Source organism: Lemur catta, chromosome 5, assembly GCF_020740605.2.
Source record: "Lemur catta isolate mLemCat1 chromosome 5, mLemCat1.pri, whole genome shotgun sequence".
NCBI lineage: Eukaryota > Metazoa > Chordata > Mammalia > Primates > Lemuridae > Lemur > Lemur catta.
Genome location: NC_059132.1, coordinates 13,770,348 through 13,793,462, shown reverse-complemented (window position 1 = coordinate 13,793,462; position 23,115 = coordinate 13,770,348). Strand labels below are relative to the sequence as shown.

General features: G+C 49.9%; 1 protein-coding gene across 1 annotated transcript in view; it reads right to left on the bottom strand.

The window, feature by feature from the left end:
• Positions 1-4,142: 4,142 nt before the first annotated feature.
• The window catches only part of STK10 (serine/threonine kinase 10), a 102,486-nt gene continuing 83,513 nt past the window's right edge, over positions 4,143-23,115 (bottom strand). Inside the window, exons 14-19 of the mRNA XM_045551177.1 lie at positions 20,559-20,688; positions 17,873-17,997; positions 16,632-16,820; positions 15,891-16,016; positions 13,623-13,736; positions 4,143-6,672 (exon numbers count right to left, since the gene is read on the bottom strand). Of these exons, the coding sequence (XP_045407133.1) occupies positions 6,532-6,672; positions 13,623-13,736; positions 15,891-16,016; positions 16,632-16,820; positions 17,873-17,997; positions 20,559-20,688 (825 nt within the window). The 3' untranslated portion in view covers positions 4,143-6,531. The remainder of the gene's footprint in view (positions 6,673-13,622; positions 13,737-15,890; positions 16,017-16,631; positions 16,821-17,872; positions 17,998-20,558; positions 20,689-23,115) is intronic.

Genomic DNA, 23,115 nt, shown 5'->3' with positions numbered 1-23,115 from the left:
TTTTTTAGAAATAGGGTATCACTCTGTCTCCCAGGTTGGAGTACTGTGGCATGATCATAGGTCACTGCAACCTCAGACTCCTTGCCTCAAGCAAACCTTCCACCTCAGCCTCCTTAGTAGCTGGGACTACAGGCATGTGCCAACACGCCCAGCTAATTTTCTTTTCTTTTTTGTAGAGATGGGGGGTGGTCCTCCCATGTTGCCTAGGTTGGTCTTGAACTCCTGGTCTCAAGCCTTCCTCATGCCTTGACCTCTCAAAGTGCTGGGATTACAGGCACAAGCCACTATGCCTGGCTGAATCTAGGCTTTTTCTAGCCTGATTTCTTCAAATTCCCAGTTCCAAAGCTGCGTCCACATATTCAGGTATTTGTTATGGCAACAGCCCACTTCTCGGTACTGATTTTCCTGAGCCCATTTTCTGCTGCTATAACAGAATAGCACAGGCTAGGTAGCTTATAAAGCACAGAAGTTTATTTGGCTCAGAATTCTGGAGCTGGGAAGTCCAAGAGCATGGTGCTGGCGTCTGGTGAGGGTTATCCCATGGCACAAAGCAAGGCAGGAGTGAGCATGTGAGACAGAGAGGAAATTGGGGGAACTCATCCTCTGTATTAGGAACCTGCTCCCACAATAACTAGCCCCCTCCTGCAACAGTGGCATCAATCCATTCGTGAAGGCCAAGCCCTCATGACCTAACCACCTCTTAAAGGTCCACCTGTCACACTGTTATAGTGGCAAATAAACTTAACATGAGTTTTGAAGGGGACATTCACACCATAGCAAAGCATCAGCTAGAAAGTCTTATTCCCTGCCCTCATGCAGCCTGCAGTCTTCCCTTTCCTTCCTAAAGCCTCAAACCTTTGTGGGCCAGTATGTCCTTTCAGTGTCACTCAGTCCTTCTCAGCGAGCCTCTTGCATTGCTACTGCCCTTCCCCTGAGTACACTCCTGTTCTTCTTATTGCCCTTGTATCCCAAGGTGCCTTAGCCTTGGCATGCTGGTCTGGCCCTGTCCACCTCTTCAGCCTCATGACCCATAAGCCATTTACCTTAAACTATGTCCCAGTCCCTGAATGCGTGTGTTCTGGCACATACTACTTTGTCCTCCAAGACTCAGCATTGCCTCCTCTAGGAAGACTTCCCTGATTCTCCCCAGCAATGTCAGCCTAAACTTGCACTCTGCTTTTCCAGGCCTGTTTCCACATTAGGGCAAGCATTTGAAATACTGTCAATGTCTTATTCATTTCAGCATCTTTAGCATGTGGTGCGTAAGAGGTGTCAATTAATGTGGAATGAACTCATTTCCCAGGTCCCACACATCCCCTAAATGCTGCGCTCCCCAACCCGTGGCCTGGTATTGGGCCCTGGCCTGTTGTTAGGAACCGGGCTGTGCATCGCCGCGCGCGCACACACACACACACACACACACACACACACACCGGGCTGTGCATCGCCGCACACACACACACACACACACACACACACACACACCGGGCTGTGCATCGCCGCACACACACACACACACACACACACACACCGGGCTGTGCATCGCCGCACACACACACACACACACACACACACCGGGCTGTGCATCGCCGCGCACACACACACACACACACACACCGGGCTGTGCATCGCCGCACACACACACACACACACACACACACCGGGCTGTGCATCGCCGCACACACACACACACACACACACCGGGCTGTGCATCGCCACACACACACACACACACACACCGGGCTGTGCATCGCCACACACACACACACACACACACACACACCGGGCTGTGCATCGCCACACACACACACACACACACACACACCCACACCGGGCTGTGCATCGCCACACACACACACACACACACACACACACACACACACCGGGCTGTGCATCGCCACACACACACACACACACACACACACACCGGGCTGTGCATCGCCACACACACACACACACACACACACACCGGGCTGTGCATCGCCACACACACACACACACACACACACACACACACACCGGGCTGTGCATCGCCACACACACACACACACACACACACACACACACACACACCGGGCTGTGCATCGCCACACACACACACACACACACCGGGCTGTGCATCGCCACACACACACACACACACACACACACACACACACACCGGGCTGTGCATCGCCACACACACACACACACACACACACACCGGGCTGTGCATCGCCGCACACACACACACCCACCCAGTGGAAAAATTCTCTTCTGTGAAACTGGTCCTTGGTGGCAGAAAGGTTGGGGACCACTGCCCTTATGCATTGTAGGTTTCATCAGTCTTATGAATTCTTTTCCCCAGGAATCCCAGTCATTTTTCTAGCCCTTAATGGCAGGCATGCCAGCTGCTTCCTTGTTGGCATCCCCCAGACATAATAAGTGCTCTGTCTGCACTGGCACGAAGGGTTCACAGGCCCACACGACACCGTGACTGTGGCCTGCCCCCTGCTGGTCAGAAGGTTTCTAGGCCAGAGACAGCTCAGGGCTGCAGACAGTTGGGAGTTCTAAATCGTTTTTGGTGCCATGGACTCCTTTGGCGTTCCACGAAGAACATGAACCCCTTCTCGGAATAATATTTTCAAGTGCACAATATAAGCCACATAGATCACAAATGAAACCAATCATAATGAAATACAGGTTATCATAATACTGGAAAAACTGTATTTTTTACGTATATGATACATATGCGCAGTTGTCCCTTGCTATATGTGGGGGATTGGTTCCATGAACGATATACAAACAAGTCCACACACCCGCAAGTCCCCAATTGGCCCTGAGGGACCCTCAGATATGATAAATCACCCCTCCGTATTCACAGGTTTCACATTCTAAGAACTGCATTTCCCATCTGCATTTGGTTGAAAAAAAAATCCGCATGTAAGTGGATCCACGCAGTTCAAACCTGTGTTCTTCAACGGTCAACTGTATATGTGCTGTGACATATAGATGTATATATAGTCATACATATCACGTTAGATAACAAGTTCTAGGCCAGGCATGGTGGCTCACGCCTGTAATTGCAACACTTGGGGAGGCCGAAGTGGGAGGTTGCTTGATCCTGGGAGTCTGAGACCAGCAACATAGTGAGACCCCACGTCTACAAAAAAAATTTTTAAATGTAGCATATGCCTGTAGTCCCAGCTTACCCGGAAGGCTGAGGCAGGAGGATCCTTGAGCCCAGGCATTCAAGGTTGTGGTGAACTATCATTGTGCCACTGTACTCTGGCCTAGATGACAAAGCAAGGCCTGTCTCTAAAATAAATAAATAGTTCTAGTGATAGGTCTGATAACTACTATAATTTCAAAGTGATGAAAAAATGAGATTTTGAGATGTCTGTAACAGCTGTATTAAGAAATATCTGTGGTTTCTACTGGTGACACAGTCACAGGGACTGCTAATACAATTAGAGTTTGTTGCCTACATCCACAATGAAAGAAAATGCTTAATTTCAGTTAGAGGTCAGTAAAACTAAAGACCAAATCTTTTGCCATCCAAGTGCAAAGATGCCCTGAATTCTACCCCTAGATCGCTTGAAGGGAAGGTCCCTGGACCCCAGGTTCAGAAAGTCTGAATGGTGTTTCAGAGGCACAGCAGACAAATTCTTTTAAACACAGCAAAGATGGCTAGTGGTTCAGTGTCTTGTGACTCTGGAGTGGCTCAGCGGGCAGCTGGGTGAGAGAGGAGGTGTGGGGGAGACATGCATGGCAGGAGGTCTAAGTTGGAATCCCACAGGCATCGCTTACGAGTACTGTGAGATTTGGCCTGAACTTTCCCCTTGCCCAGTGTCCATTTCTTCATCTATCAAGTAGGCATGACGATGTCTTCCTCCCAGGTTGTTGAAAGGATTCAACACATCAACATGTGAAAACTCCTGGGGAGTCAATGAACGTTTGCTGTTAAATGAGAATGTTAAATGTCTGTAGAGAACATGTCTACGCACGCTCTCCCTCTCAGCCAAGCGTAACTGCCTGCAGAACGGAAACCCCAAGTCTGACCTGGGAGGCACCTGTGTACTCGGAAGAGAAACCTTTCTGGCCGGGCAAACGTGGGTGAGTGCCCTGCTTTCTCACCCCAACTCAAAAGAACAACCCAAAAATGCAAATGATCTTGTTATTTTATTAGAAGCATATTTACATTCTTGCAGTTAACTTTGCAGAGAACATTTTACAAAAATTTTATATAAAGTTTGGAAACTACATAAAAATAACTTTTATCCTTCATAAAGGGAAAACATAAGTTAGTTATATTTACTCTGCTAAAAACGTACTGAGAAGGAGAAACAGTCCCGTCTGTCCCTTACAGAGAAAACATTATAGCACAGGGGACGAGGAATACTGTGTGGGCCTCCTCAGAGATGAGCATTGTGCGTTGGCTCAATCGTGAGGCTAGGAGACCCTGCCAGACCCCATTCAGAAAAGCACAGGGGAGCCACTGGACCCGGGCATCACTAAGTAGGGATGCAGCCACTCCTTGAAGGACAAGGCCAATATGAATGACAAGCCAAAAAGGGAATGATCAAAGACTTTCACCTGAACCATGAAACTGGCATGCCACCTAATGCTCATTCTCACACTGCAGGCTCCAAATGGAAATATTGTAAACAAAGCCCGAAGCAGCCCTGCCTGCCTGCTGGCTAACGCTGGCCCTGCAAGAGCTGCGTCTGTGCTCTGTAGCTACGCTGCTGCTAGCTCATGTTTCCCCAGCACCTGTGCACCGAAGAGAAAAAAAGGAGACCAATCTTTAGCTCGTCTCATTTGTGTGGAGACCTGAGAAATGTCCTGTCTGGGTCGAATACTGAAGCAGGCAGGCTGAATGCGCACTAACCTGAGAACCTGCCTTCCCCCAGCTCCAAGAGCGTCTTTAGTGCAGATTTAAGATTTGGGAACTCCAAGTCCCTTTTTCTTATTGAATGGCTGCCCCTCCCCTCAAGCATCCAGTTATAACCAGTGCCAAGAAAACTTTCAGGGAATTGCTTTAGAAAGACAAAGTGTAGAACCTTAACGTTTAGGGGTAAAGGAGAAAGTTCTCCCAGGGTGTCTCATCTCAGCCACTCTCTCACCAGCAAAGTAGGACCCAGACTCAATATACCCATATGATTCCTCAAAGCCATCATCAGTTTTGTGTTCTTTCAAAAGCAGGTGTCTCCCGGAAGAAGACATACATTTTCTACCTGTTCCAACATTTTCTACCAGTTAGAAATCTAAGGAAAAAGGTTTTCTTTGTAAATAAACCCACATACTGCTTGGAGCACTGGCTTTTACTGGGTTACACACACTCTGCAGCCTGTGGCCTCAGCATCTGGGGGGAGGCCGCTGAGACCCTGAAGGCCCCAGAGTCCATCCGAGGTACAGACTCTTTTGCCTCTGCCACATTCCGGGGACAGGAAGCATTCTGTTCCTCCCTGATGCTTTCTCTTCCTGCAGAGAAGTCCAAGTGCCAGCCTCGCTCGCTCGCTCTGAAATGTAAGGCGGGACCCCCGAACAGGGAGGGCACAGGGCAGAGGGAAAGAGCGTTCCCGTCTCACCTGCAGTCGGGGTAGGCAAGTGCGGGCTGGGCGCAGTCTGGGTTGTGAAAGTCTCGCGTGCTGAGGAGTTAATCCCTGAGCACAGGCTCCCGGGAGGGGGCCAGAACGAATCGCAGGCTGGCAGTACAGCCTGTGCTTCTCAGTGCCACTGGTGCCAGCACCCAGCATGTTCCACACCAACTGCTCCACCTAACACGCTCGGTGGCACCGGCTCAGGCAGCGAGCATGTTCCAGCCCACCTGGGCAGAAGGGGCCAGGGCAGAGGCAAGCCCTGTGCGCGCGCGCGCGTGTGCAGGGAGGGGACACGAGACGATATGGAACACCCAAGACCAGGAGAATGAGCATTTCAGGCCTCCCTCTTTCCCCTGTCCCCTCCCCCCACGCAGACATGCCTTGTCTTAAATGAAAAGCAAGTCGAGGGAACAGGAGGAGTGAGGACACTCCCCGAGCAGCCGGCTGCAGGCCGGGCTCCACTGGGAACTGAAATGGCTGTGAGGGGCCCTGACTCTTGTCTGACACTGCAGGGAATGGCTGAGAAACCACCCAGGGTTACCGTATGGACGAGCCCATGGGGACTTCAGCAGCAGAACTTCGTGCCCACAGACAGCAGAACTGATGTTTTGGCAAACGGGAGGGGCCTCACGGCATAGGACACCCATTCCTCTTGGACCCTGACGCCACCAACAGCCCAAATCACCTACAGCTCGAAGGGATCTGGAGCTTAATGAGAACACACATCAGGGGCCGGCAACACATGAGAACGCCTCGCTGGCCACACGCAAGCGGGAAGTCAGGAACATCGGGGTGGGTCTGTCGGGCACAGCGGGGCAGCACAGGGCAAGGGGCTGGATTTGAGCTGGCACACAAGCAAGAGGGAAGGAGGGTCCTGAGTTACTTGTTCACAGAGAATGAGAGGGCCCCGGAGGCCCGCCAAGCTGCCAGCCACAGCCCTGGGCAGTTGTTAAGAAGCATCTGTAGAGCTGTAGGGGAAGAACTTGGTGGCCTTGCTTGGGGTGGTGGGGTTCGGGCACTCAGCCTCCTCGCTCAGTTTGAAGAACATCTCCTGCTCCCGCTTCTTCTGGTTCAGATCCTCTTCCAGAGCCTAGGGTGGGGAGGGCAGATGGCGCTTAGTCAGATCCGCAGGCCACAGGCAGGTAGCCCAACCACAGGATCCCCACCGACAGGGCCTTCTCTGGAAAGTTCCCCCCAGGCCTCAGTGCTTGGGTAACTAGGTCTTCCCTCTTTCCTCTCCTAGAGCTGTTCCCCCCAAAGGTAAGTACCACCTCTACCGTCCGCCTGCCACCTCCACTCAGGAGTTCCCTGCTGGCCAAGTATACAGTTGGGGAAATGCCAATCCAGATGGGGCAGGGAGGGGGCAGGTGCAAATCTCCTGGCAGGAAAAGAGCCAAATGATTCAAGAAAAACCCGTGGCAGAATATGGAGAGAGATTTAACAGTGAGGGGAGCAGAGATGTCAGCGTTACGCAGTGGTTCTGTACCGGGGCACTGTCCTGCAGAAATCACCCAGGGAGAGTCTTTTTTTCCAAAATCCATGTGGCTTCACCCACTTCCTGAAGTTCCGATCCTGGAGATGTGTGCTGGGACCAGGGGTCTCTGTACTGTACAAGCATTTCGGGTGACTCAGAGGGGAGCTCCAGTTGACAAGCACTGTGGGAGCTCCCCTTGGGCACAAGCAAGTTCATCTAGATAAATTTGATCCTACCAGAAAAATTTCTTAAGGGCTCTCCAATAATAAGCATTCAATTAAGAAAGGAAGGGCAGGTGCGGTGACTCAGGTGACTCATGCCTGTATTCCTAGCACTCTGGGAGGCCGAGGCGGGTGGATCACTCAAGGTCAGGAGTTCGAGACCAGCCTGAGCAAGAGCAAGAGCAAGACCCCGTCTCTACTAAAAATAGAAAGAAATTACATGAACAACTAAAAATATATATAGAAAAAATTAGCCGGGCATGGTGGCGCATGCCTGTAGTCCCAGCTACTCAGGAGGCTGAGGCAGTAGGATCGCTTAAGCCCAGGAGTTTGAGGTTGCTGTGAGCTAGGCTGACGCCACGGCACTCACTCTAGCCCGGGCAACAGAGTGAGACTCTGTCTCAAAAAAAAAAAAAAAAAAAAAGAAAGGAAGAACATGGGCTTGATAGTCAGACAATGTTGCCAGAGCTCCTGGATTTTCAAAAGAAACTGGAAATCAAGATTTTTATGTACAATCTCCTTATATTTAAAAGTCGACACCTTTAAAAAAAAAATTTAAATCATTATGTTGGCCAAACATACCATGGCTGTAAGCCAGTTCCAGCCCGTAGGCTATCAGTTTGTGACCTCTGCTCCAGGAATACCAATTTAACAATAACAGCTCTTACTTTTTGAGCACAGAGTGGTTTAGTAACTTGCCCAAGGTCTCACAGCTGGGAACAGGAGAGTTAGGACTTTATCCCACCTCTGTCTCCAAAGCCTGTGCTCTTACACACTACTCTACTCTACCTACCACATCTGTTCCTCTGTATAACCTTCTAAGGCTGGAGTCAGCAATCGTTTTTCTGTTATATGACCAATAGTAAACGTTTTCAGCTCTGCAGGCCATAAGGTCTCTGTTGCAACTACTCAACTGCCATTGTAATGCAAAATCATCCGTAGGTAATATGTAAATGAACAAGCACAGCGGTGTTCCAATAAACCCTTATTTATAAATACAGGTGGTGGGCCAGATTTGGCCCATAGACAGTAGTTTGCTAACACCTGCTATAAGGAAAGAAATATTATCTACATTTTACAGCCCCCAAAACCAAGGTTCAAGCGGGAAGACATGACTTGTTTTAGGCCACATTTTGTGTTAACAATGACCCAAGCAACACTTTCTTGACCTATCAGATATTCTGTACTTTCTTGAAATAAAAAGTCTGAAGCAACCAGATACTCATGCTGCCTCCCCTGAGCTCAGACCCCCCATGAAGCAATCTGAGATTTGAGGCAGTTGCTAGAGGCAACATCATCATTTTCAGACTGTCTCAGAATGTGCGAAGGGCATAGAACCCCCAAGTAAAGAACCAGGTGAATGTTTATTTCCTGATTCCAGAATCAACCTATGTCAGCAGGAGCATTATTGATTTGAGTGTCAAGTATCAACAGTCCCAGCAGGCCATGGTCACAGAAACTGATGAGCCTGGGCTTGTTAACAGGAAGGTCTAGGGCCCTGGCCAGCTCCCAGCCAGAAGCTCCATTAGCGCGGGGGAGGGAAGCCTCAGTTCAAGGACTTCCAAGGCCATTACCTAGCTGAGGTGGGCAGCTGCCTCCTGTCCAGATCACAGTTACAGCCAGCGGAGCTGATGTGTGATGGCAGAAAAAACCTCAGCACTTCAGGACACGTGGACACGAAGCGGAACTAGGGCATCTTTCTCCTCAGAGAGTGTAGGGGAATGGAAAGAAATAAGCATGTCCTTGGCCTGTACTATGGGCTGGTGACTTCGGGCATAATATTGCACAGTACTGACAGCCTGTCACAGGAGGCCCTGTGATGGTTAATTTTAAGTAAGTCCATGGTACTCAGTTGTTTGGTCAAACACCAGTTTAGATGTCACTCTGAAGGCATTTTTCAGATGTGATTAACATTTAAATCAGTAAACTCTGAGTAAAGCAAATGATCCTCCATAACGTGGGTGGGCCTCATCTAATCAGTCGGTGAGGCCTTAAGAGAAAAGAAGGAAGAAGGAATTCTGCCTCTAGACTGCCCTGGGGACTCAAGACTGCAACCTCAACTGTTCCCTGTGCCTGTAGCCTGCTGGCCTGTCCTGCAGATTTTGGACTTATCAGCCCCCACAATCGTGTAAGCCAGCTCCTTAAAATAAATACCTCTCTCTCTTTCTCTCTCTCTCTCTCTCTCTCCTCCCCACCCCCACCCCTATTCTACTGGTTCTGTTTCCCTGGAGAATATTGACTAATACAGGCCCAGAGAGGTAAGATGGCTTGTGCAAGATCCCAAAGCTGGACCCAGCAAGAACTTCTAGAGTACCTTCTAGAGGGGAGATGTATGAATTCTCTCCACCTCCCTGATACCATTCTAGTCCAAGCCACCATCATTTCTCACCAAGATCATCACAATGGTTTCCTTGCTGGTCTCTGCTTCCACCCTTGACCCCCTACGGGATCCTTTTCAAAACATGAGTCAGATCATGCCACCCTCTGCTCAGAACCCTCCAGTGGCTCCTGTCTCACACAGAGTAAAGGCCACACTTTACAGAGGCCCCCACTGCCCCTCAGACTTCATATCCTGCCTGCCATTCCCACAGTCACAGCCACTCTGCTCCAGACACAGGGCCTCCGTGTGGCTCCTCAAAGTGGCAGGCATACTCTGGCCTCACGGTCGCTGCAGCTGCTCTTCCCGGTGCTAAGAATGCTTTCCCCCCACATGCTGCACGGCCCCTCACTCATGTCCTTCCTGCCACACGGTGGGAAGCAGCCCCCCCACTGCAATCCTCATGCTGTTCCCTTCCCTGCTTCCGGGCCCTTCACTAGAAGGTCACTCCCTGAGGGCAGACACTTGTCCCTTTTGTACAATGCAGTATCTCCAGTGCTTCAAACAGTCTGGAGCACTTAGCACATGTTCCAGAAATGTTTGTTACATGAATACACCAGTGAGTGAACAAATGCATGGACAATCAAGCTAAGATGACAGACAAAGGCAACACCATGTGATAAGTACCATAACCGGGCAGGGACAGGGAGTTGTTGGAGCAAAGAAGAGACACCCACACAGCTTAGGTGGAGGAGGTGGATGAGCAGTGAAGACAAACAGAAGTTGGCCAAGCAAAGGCTGGTGGGTACAGAATTCCTGGCAGAGGGAACAGCCTGGGCAAAGGCCCAGCAGGGAACGAGGGAAGCGCATATGGTATGGAGATCTATTTGGGTACTAAAATCTGTTCAGAGCTCAAGAGTAGGGGTGAGACAGGAGATAAGGCAAAAGCAGTGGTTCTCAAACTGTGGTCTGTGGACCCCTTGAGGGTCCAAAACCCTTTTGCAGGGTGGGAGAGGGTCAGCAAGGTCTAGCTTCCTAACACTAAGATGTATTAATAATTTGTCCTTTTCACTGTTTTGATATCTGTCCTAATGGTACAAAAGGAATGATGAGTAAAACTTCTGGAGCTTAAGTAGGAATTCAGACAACAGCACCAAACTGCATGGGTATTCTTTGTTTTTCTTTTCTTGAGACAGGGTCTTGTTCTGTCACCCAGGATAGAGTGCAGTGGCATCATCATAGCTCACTGCAACCTCAAACTCCTTGGCTCAAGTGATCCTCCTGCCTCAGCCTCCCAAGTAGCTGGGACTATAGGAGCATGCCACCACACCTAATTTTTCTATTTTTTGTAGAGATGGGGTCTCGCTCTAGCTCAGGCTGGTCTCCAACTCCTGAGCTCAAGCGATCCTCCCACCCCAGCCTCCCAGAGTGCTAGGATTACAGGCCTGAGCCACCGCACAGAGACGGATTTGATTTTTTTTATATTATATAATGAAATGTGTCAACTCAGTGAACCAATATTTCCGAAACAAACAGTGTGTGATTGTACAAGATTACTGCTGAGGGGGAGTTCCAGGGGAAGCACAAGACAGAGCAGTTGATTTTAATGCAACAGAGAATGAAAAGTTCACTGATATGGGTGCAGGTTCCACACTACAATTAGCATTTAAGAAACTACCACTTATTGAGCTTCGGTGCATTACCAAAGAAGAATATTCATAATTATCTGAAAAGACTATTAAAATATTACTTCCTTTTCCAAATACGTATCTGCGTGAAGTCAGATTTTCTTCCTAAACATCAACCAAAAGAATACATCACAACAGAATGAATGCCAAAAGAGATCTGGGAATCCAGCTGTCTTCTTTTAACCAAACTTTACATAGATTTGGCAAATGGAAAACAATGCCGATCTTCTCACTCATTTAGCTTGGAAAATGGAGTCATTTTTCATCAAAATGTGTTATTTATGTGAACCTGTAATATGTATTTTATTGTTATTTGTAAGTGATTAATAAGTATTTTCTAAATTCTCAGCTAAAATTTCTAACATAGTAAATACCCATAAATATAATTCACATAAACAAAAACTCTTTGGGGTTCTTAACAACTTTTAATAAACAGGTCCTGAAGCCAAAAACCTTGAGAATCACAGGGCTGGAGAGTCAGCAGGGTTGGGTGCCAGAGGCCCATGGAGCAAGGTGAATTTGGGAGGCACAGTAAGAGCAGGTGTAAGGAGCCTACTTGGAAAGCAATTCGGGTAAAGTGGGGGAGCAGTGAGCCTTGTCAGGGGAAAGGAGCAGCACCGAGGAGGGCCTTGGACAGAGCTGAGTGACCAACATGAGATGGCGAGAGGGTGGGGAAGCAGAGGCGATGTCACTCAGGTTGGCTGCTGGGCATCCAGGAAAGTGGAGGTGCTATTCACCATGGCATGGAAGACGGGAGGAGAATGGGTTTGCAGAGGAGGGTGATGGGCTGTGTTTGGGACATGACACTTGTGGGGCTGGTGGACCTTTGGGTGGAGGAATCTAGGGGACAGTTTGTGTTGCACAGGAGGGTGGTCTGGGTGGGAGGATGAGATTTTGGGAGCAAGGCTTGGGGGTTGTGGATGGAGCCATGGGAGTGAATGAGCTCAGGCAGGGAGAGGGTTCAGACCAGACAGAGGGATGAGGACAAAGCGCTGGGGTCAGGAATCAACAGACGGGCCAGCAAGGACACTGCAGAGGGGCCAGCGTCAAAGAAGAAACTCAGCAGAGAGCAGGCTCAGGAGGACAAGACAGCAGAGAGAGGGAGTGACTGACAGTGTTGGCTGCCACCAGGAGGTCAAGTCCAATAAGTCATGTCCGCGGGACTTGGCCACCAGGATGCTGTCATTGACCTTGCCAGGAACAGCTGCAGTGAGCTGAGAAATAAATATGAGGTGAAGAAATTGGAACGGGGGTATGGGCTACTCAAGATGCCTGGCAGAGAAGACAGAGACAGGGCAGCAGGGAGGGGTGCAGGACTGAGGGAGGGCACGTGTTTTGAACGTGAAAGTATGGCAGGCAGAATTCAAGAATGACCCCGTGACTCACTTCTGTACAATTCTCCCCCCTTTTGAGCGTGGGTGGAAGCTATGAATACGATGTCACTCCTTGCAAGGAGGGAGACTATCCCATGGGCCTATTCTAATCCTGTGGGCCTTTATTTAAAGGGTTTTCTGCAGCTGGTAGCAGAAGGGGACATCAGAGAGATTCAGAGAAGACTGTGAGAAGGTCACAATGCATGCTTGCTATGCAGAGGCAGAGGGGGCCACATGACAAGGAATGCAAGTGGCCTCTGGACTAGCAAGCAGCCCCTGGCTGACAGCGAGGACACAGAGACCTCAGGCCGACAGCCACCAGGAACTGGCTTCTGTCAAAAGCTGAATGCGCTCAGAAGTGATTCTTTCCTAGAATCTTCAGTAAGAGCCCAGCCCAGCCAACACCCTGATCGCAGCCTGGTGAGACCCTGAGCAGTGAACCCGGTCCAGCCCCCCAGACCCCTGCACTGCATCACTAGGAGATGGTAAATGGGTTGGTTTAAGCTACTAAGTGTGTGGCAATTTGTGACCCAGCAATAGAAAACTAACGGGAAAGTAATCTAGCTGGTGCTGGGCTCTGACTTCTCAGAGTAACCTCCTTTAAGAGAAAATCCTCACAAGCTGGGCTTGTGGCCTGGTGGCCCGGCTGAGTCCTACTCACTGCAGTGTCCTCTTGCGGACACCAGGTGGCGGGAGTCCTTCAGTCTGCGAGAGGGAGCTAACCGAGGCGTCTGGACCAATGCAGCAAGGAGGCTGCCATCCCAGAGGTGGAAGCTACAGAGCATTCAGCCATAAAGGGTTAGAAAGTTCCTCTCCCTCTCAGGCGCAGAGCCATTTAAAGGATGCCACAAAGCCAAGAGGTCACCAAAATAAGAAGACCTACGATGCCGTAAGCAGACATCTGTGGCACGGCACGGAGCAGGGCCCACCATTGAGCCCACCGCTGCAGACCCCCACACCCAGTCACCTTCTTGCGTGGCCGAAGCTTGTCCCGCCATTCCTTCAGGTTCTGGTTATGGCTCTCATCCAGGGCCTTCAGCTTCTGGGTCTCGTGCTCTACCAAGAGGTGACACTTTTCATTCTGGAACAAATTCCAGACAGAACAGGTGAGCATATCAGGAAGCAGAGGCACTGAAGGTTGAGACACACTCATGCTTGCAGCCAGGAGGGCACCAGCATCATTCGCTTATTCCTCCTTTCCCTGGAGTGTAAACCCTGTGCACACAAAACTCTGTGTGCAAATACACGTGCGCCAAAGCGGGCCTGGAGGAACATCCCAGAATATGGATGTTACTAGTTCTTACTAACTATATGGTGGGATTTGCAGTAATTTTGCAACTTCCTTCTTTGTGCTTTTGAATTTTGTTTGAATTTTACAAAGAGAACATACATCATTTTAATGGGATTTACAGTAATTTTGCAACTTTCTTCTTTGTGCTTTTGAATTTTGTTTGCATTCTTGTTTGAATTTTTCAAAGAGAACATATATCATCTTAACAAAACAATAAAACTATTAACAATAAACACAGTATGTGCCATAATCCCACCACACAGAAGCAACCCCTACGAACATTCCGACGTATTTCCTGTCAGGCTCTGTCCCATATGTTGTTTAGCTCACTCTGTATATACAATTCTGAAACCTACTCCCCCATCCCACTTAACATTATAATGTAATTTCTACAAAAAAGTAATGTTTTTCATAATTATTTTAATGCCTACAGAACATCCCACAGTATATACGAGGCCTGTCCGGGAAGTATCCAGCCACGGATACAATGGCTGCCTGCATACAGAGGCTGGATATTTTCCGGATGGCCCTCGTATTTATCAAATTTACTTAAACATACCTCTATTTTGGGCCGCTCAGGTTGCTTCTTATTTTCACTATTATAAATAACACGTGTTAAACATCTGTTCTGACAGACTGAATTCTACCCCCCACAACTCATGTTGAAGCCCTAACCCCCACTGTGATGCTGTCTGGAGAGGGGGTCTTTGGGAGATAATTAGGTTGAGATGAGGTCATGAGGGTGGGGTTCCCATGACGGGATTAGTGCCACAAGAAGGCAGCCACCTGCAAGCCAGGAGGAGAGTCCCCACCAGAACCCAGCGGTGCCGGCACCCTGACCGTGGACTTCTGGCCTCCCGAGCTGTGAGAAATAACCTCCTGTTGTTTAAGCCACCACGGTATTCTGTTATGGCAGCCACGCCAAGACAACCTGTATGCGTGCATGTTTATATAAACTATATGGATACAACTTCCTCCAGCACATCTAATTTCCTCAGGGATGAGGGCCAGGGACACGGCCAAGACTCTCCCACACTCACCGTTCTCTAAGTGATTTGCTTTACAAAATTTAATTCTCTCCTGTAGGCAGAAGTGACAAGTCCCTGCTGATTCCTTGCAGGGAATCAATCTTGTTAAAAGGAGCTGTAAAGCAGGGAACAGTGCCTTTATCCAGACCCCACGGCCCCACTGGGTTGGAAAAGCAGAACCCTCAGGGGATTTTCACTTTGGGTTTCCAGCTAAAGGATGCTGGGGGTTAAGAAATTGGTTTAGTTAGAAACGGTGCTCATAGCAGCACCGCGTCCTGCCAGGAGCTGTGCTGGCACTGTGTGTGGCGGGGCGGGGCGGGAAGACGGATAGAGAGGGTGAGGGCCTCGGCGGGATCGCAGAGCCCCTGCCTGGCAGCTTCCGCCTGTGACATTCCCGCCATGCCCCGCCACTCTAGGAACTGCCAGATGGGTCCGATAGCTAAGCAGCATCCTGAGGTCCTCAGAGGTTCGAGTCAGCCCCATCCCCACAAGGGGGCTCCAAGTACCAGCTCCTGGGCTGGGACCCTCTCGCATGGGGCAGACCCAGGAGCAGGGACTCGAAGTCGGGGATCTCCACAGGAAAATGGTCATCCACAGGGACACCTTTTCCCCAAACACTGTGGTGACGGAGAACCCCAGTGGCAGGGCAAGGCCCTGGGCAAGGCAGAGCCAGCTCCACCATCGCACTCACAATCTTCACCCTTATCCTGCAAAATAGGAAGGACTGGTCCCACCCCACGCCCATTTTAGGGGTGTGAGAACGACACTTTGGGAGGTGACATGATTTGCCCAATGTCACACAGCCCAAGAGCAGCAGAGCAGGACTGGAATCGGTCCACCCTGGGCTGGTGTGACAAGGAGTCCGAGCCCCTGAGAGCTGACAGCCTTGGGGAAACCGCGGCAGTCCGGGCGGTACCTGCAGCTGCTGCAGCTCGCTCATGTTGCCCTCGCACTGTGCCAGCATGTCCCGCATCTGGTTCTCGTGTTTCTGCTGCTGCTGCAGCCGCTCCGACTTCTGCCTCTTCTCCTCCTGCTGGGAGAACTGCACCAGAGAGAGGGGGTGTCCCTTAGCGGGCCAGGGGCCTGGCTGGCTGGCTGGGGGGATCACTTCAGCTCTGCCCCAGGGCGTCCCCCAGGGGGACTGGTCTGTGCACAGCCCTGGCGCCCAGCACCACTGCACTCTGTGCCCCTGTGTAAAGTCCCCACCCTGAGCTGAGACCCAGCCCCCGAGGAGGCCCCAGGCTGGTGGGGCCACAACTGTGTAACGTGACATGTGCTAGGACAGCACGTGTACCAGGCGGGAATCCTGGGGCCCAGGGCCACATGGGTGACACGTGAGGGGGCTCTTGGCGGATGAGAGGAAGGGGTCTGCCAGCAGAGAAGAGGCTGCCCGAATAAAAGCAAGGCAGGCAGTGCAGAAGGGAAGGGAACTGTGTGTGAGTCCACAGCACAGCACCAAGCTCCCTCCTCTGTCCCCCAGAGGAGGATTCACCGTGAGGCTAATGCAGCTTCCAGGCCGTGTCCTGTGACTTGCACGCCTCCTCCAAGACCCCCTGCTGCACCTTATGTTTCACATTCCCCCCAGCTGTACAAGGCCATACCTGGACCTGCCCCCCACCCAACACCCCCAGGCCCCACGGGCCGGGCCGGGTCGCACCTGCTTGATCTTCTCGCGCTGCTCGGCGGCGCTGCCCCCGCCGTTGATGTGGAGGCTCTTCTTGTACATGGCCAGGCGCGTCTTGCCCTCGCTCCTCTGGATCTTGGGCAGCCGCGCCTTCTCCTGCTGCTGCCGCACCTTCAGCTGCTCTATCATGCGCTGGTTGTAGCGCTGCATCTGCTCCCGCTCCTGTGTTGGGGGCAGGGGCTGAGGTCAGCTATGCTTTGGCCCTGGGTGTGGTAAGAGGCCGAAGGTCGCCACACTCCATTCCCGAGCCCAGGACCAATGTGGCCACAGCGTTCAGCAGAGCAACGCTGGTATCATTTTACTTCTACTGCTAAATCACCTTCCTTTTCTGTTCTCACTTTAAAAATTATTATTAATAATCTTTGGGATTCTTACCTTCCAAATGCCTTCTCATCTAATCAATGACGATATGCCATCATTAGCTAATATCTCAAAGCAAAATGTACACTAAAGGGGAAGGCTCATCATTATTGGTGGCAAATGTAAATTCATATCTTAAAAAGTCTGGATACATTTGAATTTTTTCCTTCCCCTAACACCTATTTGTATTTCAAAACTCAGCCGGCATCACCTCCTCCAAGAAGCCTCCCCTGACTCCTTAGCTGGGCTGGGCCCCCTATTCTGAGCTCCTGCAGCCGTCTGCTGACTTCCATCACTGCAGTCGGATGAGGAATTGGAATTAGCCACAGCTGCCGTGCATCCAGGCCTTAGTTTTGCTGTCCCTGTCTCCACTATGGGGGCTGAACTGAGACAATTACCACAGAAGTCGGTGGTGTTCTGCCCACACAGCAGGGACCCTGGGCAGCTCTGAGAGTTTAGGGGGTTTAGGCTTCCTGGCAGAGGCGGTGTTTAAGTGGAGACCTGAAAGCATTCTGAGGGAACACATGGGAAACAGGGAAACAAAGCGAAAATGGAAAGAAAGGGAGGACAAAAAGGAAAGTGGGAAAAGAGAGAAAAAGAATGAGAGAGACACACCGCAGGTGTGGAGTCCCCAAGGGGCTGCTCGGGCCGTCTGCTCCCCTGCACTGTTTCCCCCGCTCCTGGTCCCTCCAGCTGAGGCAGGACGTCCCTGGAGAACGTCCTGCGGCCTCACTGTGGCCACGCCCGGCTCCTCCTGGGGGCACAGGTGGTACCCAGAGGTGCCCCGTCACGCACAGCCCGCAGCTCCCCAGGCTGGTGGCGCAGACCCCAGGCCCGCCCGCCGGGAGCCTCACCTTCTCGTGCTTGCGCAGCAGCTCGTGCCGCTGGAGGAAGTACTGGTCTTTGAGCTGCTGCTTCACCAGCTGGTGCCTCTCCTGCAGCTGGCGCTCCTCCATCTCCCACAGGGCCGCCTCCCGGTCTGCAGAGACAGGCCACCCGCCCGGTGAGTGCCAAGGCCCCAGCCCGACCCTGCCAGGCCTCCTCGCGCTGTAGCTGACAACCGGCCTGCTGAGCTCCGGAATCGGCACAAGTGCTGCCTCGTTAGACCACGCTGGCCAGTCCGAGCCAAGTCCTAGAAACTTCCTTAAAGCCTAAGGGATGGCCGCTCCCAGCAGCCGGGCACAGCTGAAAGTGTTCCAAGTCAGGAGCTGGCGAAACCGCAGCCGTAGGTGGTTTCTCTGGCTCCTGACTTTGAACGCTTCCTGCTTTTCATCCACCCCAAACCCCAGCCCCATCACTGGGATTTGTGATGGATTAAAAAACCTCTCCATGCCTCAGCTTCCACCTACACCAAATGGGCACAACTGTACCATGGAGGGAAGAAACGTACTTCAGAGACACTTTTAAGTGCCAGCTACACCACATCTCTATTTTCCTAATGGGCAAATGGGAAGGCCTCAGACAGAGACCCCGTGAAGAAGACAGAATGGCCTCTTGTCAATATTTCCTCCTTTGAAAAATGGGTGAGGCTCTCCTTGTCCCCTGCATGTCGCATGCATCTTATCGAGACAGCAGTATCCGGCATCTAGCATTGCAAGGCTATCAACTGACCCGTGCACGGCAACAGGGCAGGGGAGCTGGTGTCAGAGAACCTCATGCCCTTCAAGGTACACAGAAGGTCATGCTCAGCCCTGCAAATGCTCAGTTTATTTCACTGCCTTCCTCTTCTGTGAAAAGTGGTATCTACCCTTACTACATCAGAACAGTGGTTTTGGCTTCCAAACCAAAATCAGAACCACAGTTCCATAAATAGGGTGGTTCTTATACGCATCATGGGATAGGAAAAGGAAATGAGGGCTTTTCTGAAACAGCTGTGCTCTATTCAGAATATCAAAACACCAATGACCCCGTTTTGCTGGTCCACACCAGATAATAAGAGGTTTATGCTGTGTAACTGCACCGGCCATCGCAGCCCTGGAAGAGGCACCTGTTTCATAAATGAGCCAAAGATGCCCTTGCATATCGGTCCCATGTCATTTACTTCTTCACAGCCGGCCCCGGACCATTAGCTCAAAAGCCCACGGGCACCAAACCCAAATTTTTACCCATCCAATTGTTATATTTAAAACAAATATAAAGTATATATTAAAAATATCAAAAATATATCGTTATATAGAAAAGCTCAAACAACCGGTTATTTAGCCATTTGGGGCCTGCCTATCTTGCTTACCCTATTAAACTGCACGCAACATCTGCTAGCCAAAGATAAGACAACCCCCCGGGCTGTATAAAGACCCCAAACCACTACTGCCCTTCGGAGTTCTCTGACCCAGAGACGCCCCATCTGAGCTCACCAAGCAGGGAAACATTATCTGGATACGCTAGCCCCCCTCTTGGGTCCCTTACTTCCCCAAGAGTCCCTTGCCCTCTTCCCCTTCTGGGTGGTGGCAACCTCATCTCTAAAAGGTCTCGCGCTGTAAGGGACCCCCTCAGCAGGCAGACCTGTCAAAACGCCTCCCAAACAATGCTTATTGTATGCTACGGCCATCTTGTGGTCCTATCTTTTTTCTTGATCAGCCCTGAAATCCCTCAAACTCAGGGCAGCACCAGGGTAGGCACGGCTTCCTGATGACATCCGCGTCCAAGGCCCAGCTCTATCACCTATCAACTGTGCAACCTCAGTGCTATGGTCTGAACGTTTGTGTTCCCCCAAAATTCATACCTTGAAATCCTAACCCCCAAGGTGATGGTATTAGGAGATGGGGCCTTTTGGGAGGTGATTAGGTCATGAGGGTGGAGCCCCCATGAATGGGATTAGTGCCCTTATGAGAGGCCCCAGAGAGCTGGCTCCCCCTTCCACCATGTGCGGACACAGTGAGAAGGCGCCATCTATGAAGCAGAAAGCAAGTCCTCACCAGACACCAATCTAATGGCATCTTGATCATGGATTTCCCAGCCTCCAGAAGTGTGATAAATAAATCTCTGTTGTTTATAAGTTACCCAGTCAGTGGCATTTTGATGTCACAACCCAAATGGACTAAGACACTCAGCCAAAGAATATTAACTCCCTAAGCCTCAGTTTCCTCATCTATAAAAATGGGGATAATAGCATGACCTGCCTCATAGGGTTAAGGTGAGGATTCAATGAGACGAAGGAATGAAAATGGACCAGCGCATGGCATGGTGGAGCAGGTACTCAACACGCGACAGCTCTTGGGGACAGGGCTCTCCGTCCTGTCTCCACTACTCTGTCAACTCAACTCACATATTAACAATTTCCACCCACTCAATGCCTCTTCCTGTCTTTTTCCCCCTTGACTTCTGGAGTAATATCAAATAGTGCTGGTGATAACGGGAGTCCTTGTCCTGGCCTCGTTCCTGATGTCAGCGAGGGTTTCCCTCAGGTTTCACCATGAAGAATGGTGAATGAGTTTAGTTTTTCGAATGGAGAAGACCTAGTAGTTTTTTCTTGCCCGGGGCTGGGATGTCCATTCACAGAGACTCTGCGCCAAGACAGCACCACCCACTCTCGGGCCACACCTCGAAGGAGCTCCTGCTTCCTGCTGAGGCACTCCCGCTCCTTGTCACAGATCTCCCGCCTGTTGTTGGTGGTGAGCCTCTTCATGGCCACGTCCAGGTCCTCCTTCTGCTTGGCTACAAAGTCCCGGTCCTGTCGGGGACAGAGGAGGACAGACCTTTACCCAGAGCTGGCTTGGCCATCTCAATGTTTATACCTATTACAGAAGAAAAGTCAGCATGATTAGAGAAGAAAATTTGGAAAAGAAAAAGAAATATATGGAGGGGAGCTTTAAGAGAGACTTAGAGATGTGTCAACCAACTGTGACATGTGGGCTTCATTTGGATCCCGGATCAAAGAACAAACTGCTTAAAAGAAAGACTGACATTCATGAGACAACTAGACATACGAATTTCTGCAACATGACTTGAGTGTAAATAGGATATTATTCAGCAATTATTGTTAAATTTTGTAAGTGTGTTTATGGTATTGTGGTTATTTTTGTGATATTTGAGATGTTTACAGGTAAAATGATATTACGTTTGGGATTTGATTCAAAATAATACCATGGAGTCAGGAAATGAATAAGTAGACGTGAGTTGATAATTGTTGAGATTAGGGGGTGGGTATATGGGGGTTCATCATACCATTATTCCTATTCCTGCCTATGTTTTTAATTTTCCATAATGAAGCGTAAAAAAATTAAAGTCCTAGAAAGTCTTAGAAACCACATAAGATGAAACTAAATATCCCCACTAATCCTATCACCCATGGCTAGTAACTGTTTGTAGTATATCTAAATAAGTATATCTATAGCTATTACTATTCTTGTTTCACAAAAATTATTTGGAAGGACTCAAAGAGATATTTGTATATTCGTGTTTATAGCAGCATTACTTACAATAGTCAAGGGGTGGAAATAATCCAAGTGTCTATAGACAGAGGAATGCATAAACAACATGTGGTAGATATATACAATGGATATTATTCAGCCTTAAAAAGGAAGGAAATTCTGACACATACTACATGAATGAACCTCAAGGACATTAAGCCAAGTGAAATAAGCCAGACACAAAAGCATAAATACTGAATGAGTCCACTTATATGAGATATAGAATAGTCAAAATCGTAGAGACAGAAAGTAGAATAGAGGTTGGGGGAGGGGAAATAGGGAGTTATTGTTTGATGGGTACAGAGTTGCAGTTTACAAGATGAAAAGAATTTTGGAGATGGATGGTGGTGATGGTTGCACAATATGAATGCACTTAATGCCACTAAACTGTACACTTTATAATAGTAATGATGGCAAATTTTATGTTATGACTATTTCACCACAATTAAAAAAACTCATTTAAAAATCTTTCCACATTATAACGTAATCTGTCAAATGTTTTAAATGGCTGAAAATATTTCATGCTATGGCTATACCCTAACTTATTTACTCAATAGAATAATAGAGTGTTTCTAGAGTTTCTCTTTTTTTTTTTTTTTTTTGAGACAGGGTCTTGCTTGGTTGCCCAGGCTAGAGTGCAGTGGCCCTGATCACAGCTCACTATAACCTCAAACTCCTAGGCTCAAGAGATCCTCCTGCCTCAGCCTCCCTAAGGACTGGGATTACAGGTGTGAGCCGCTGTGCCTGGCCCCTGTGTTCTTTTTCTAATCATAGGGTCAAGGACAGGCTGTAGGGTGTCCCAGAGAGAACTGCAAAGCCTGGAGTCAGACCAAGTTTGTGACCTCGGCCCCCGACTGTGAACTCTAAAATGTCACCTCTCTGAGCCTGTTTCCTCAATGGGAAAACTAACAGCACATACCCCAGGAAGCCATGGATGCCGAACCAGATAATATACAAAGCATCTGTAAATGTGAATGCTAAGATTTCTCTGCATTTGGGGCTGAGGAAGCAGAATGCGCAAAGACCCCCTAGTGGGAGAAAATGGGAGCATTCTGGCAAGGGATGGGAAGAAGGCTGTGAGGCGGGGGCAGGGCAGTGAGGAGGCAGGTTTTAGGTTTTATCTTATAGACAAGCTGTTAAGGGGGGGTGGTGACTCGGTCAGATTTGGACTTTGTGCTGGTCACCCTGCTGGCCTGAGAGAAGGAACTGCAGGGAAGCAGCAGAGAGAGCTGGGAGAGGAGCCGGGAGACAACTGCTGGGGCTCCTGAGATACTGACAAGGTGACGGATCAGAGATAGGGGATAGAAATCCACACAGACCGTGCTTTAGCAGGTGATGAAGGATGGAGGGGAAGGAGGGGTCAGGAAGGACAAGATTTCTAGCCTGACAGGCCAGAAGGAAGGAGGATGGAGCCCCCTGAGAACATGAAAACAGGACCAGGTCTGGGAGACTGTAGGTTTGATGTCTTTTAGACTCCAAGGATGCCAAGTGGGCAGACAGATACACTCGGTTGGTCAAGGAGATCTGACATACAAACAAATCACCCTAGAATAAGGCAGGAGATGCTAAGGGTTTTGGGTGCTGAAGCCAATGTAAAGGGTGGGGGTGTCCAGAGACAGGAGAGCTCACTTCCAGGGGAAGTGACGCAATCAGGGAAGGCTGCATGGAGGAGGGGGCAACAGGGAGCC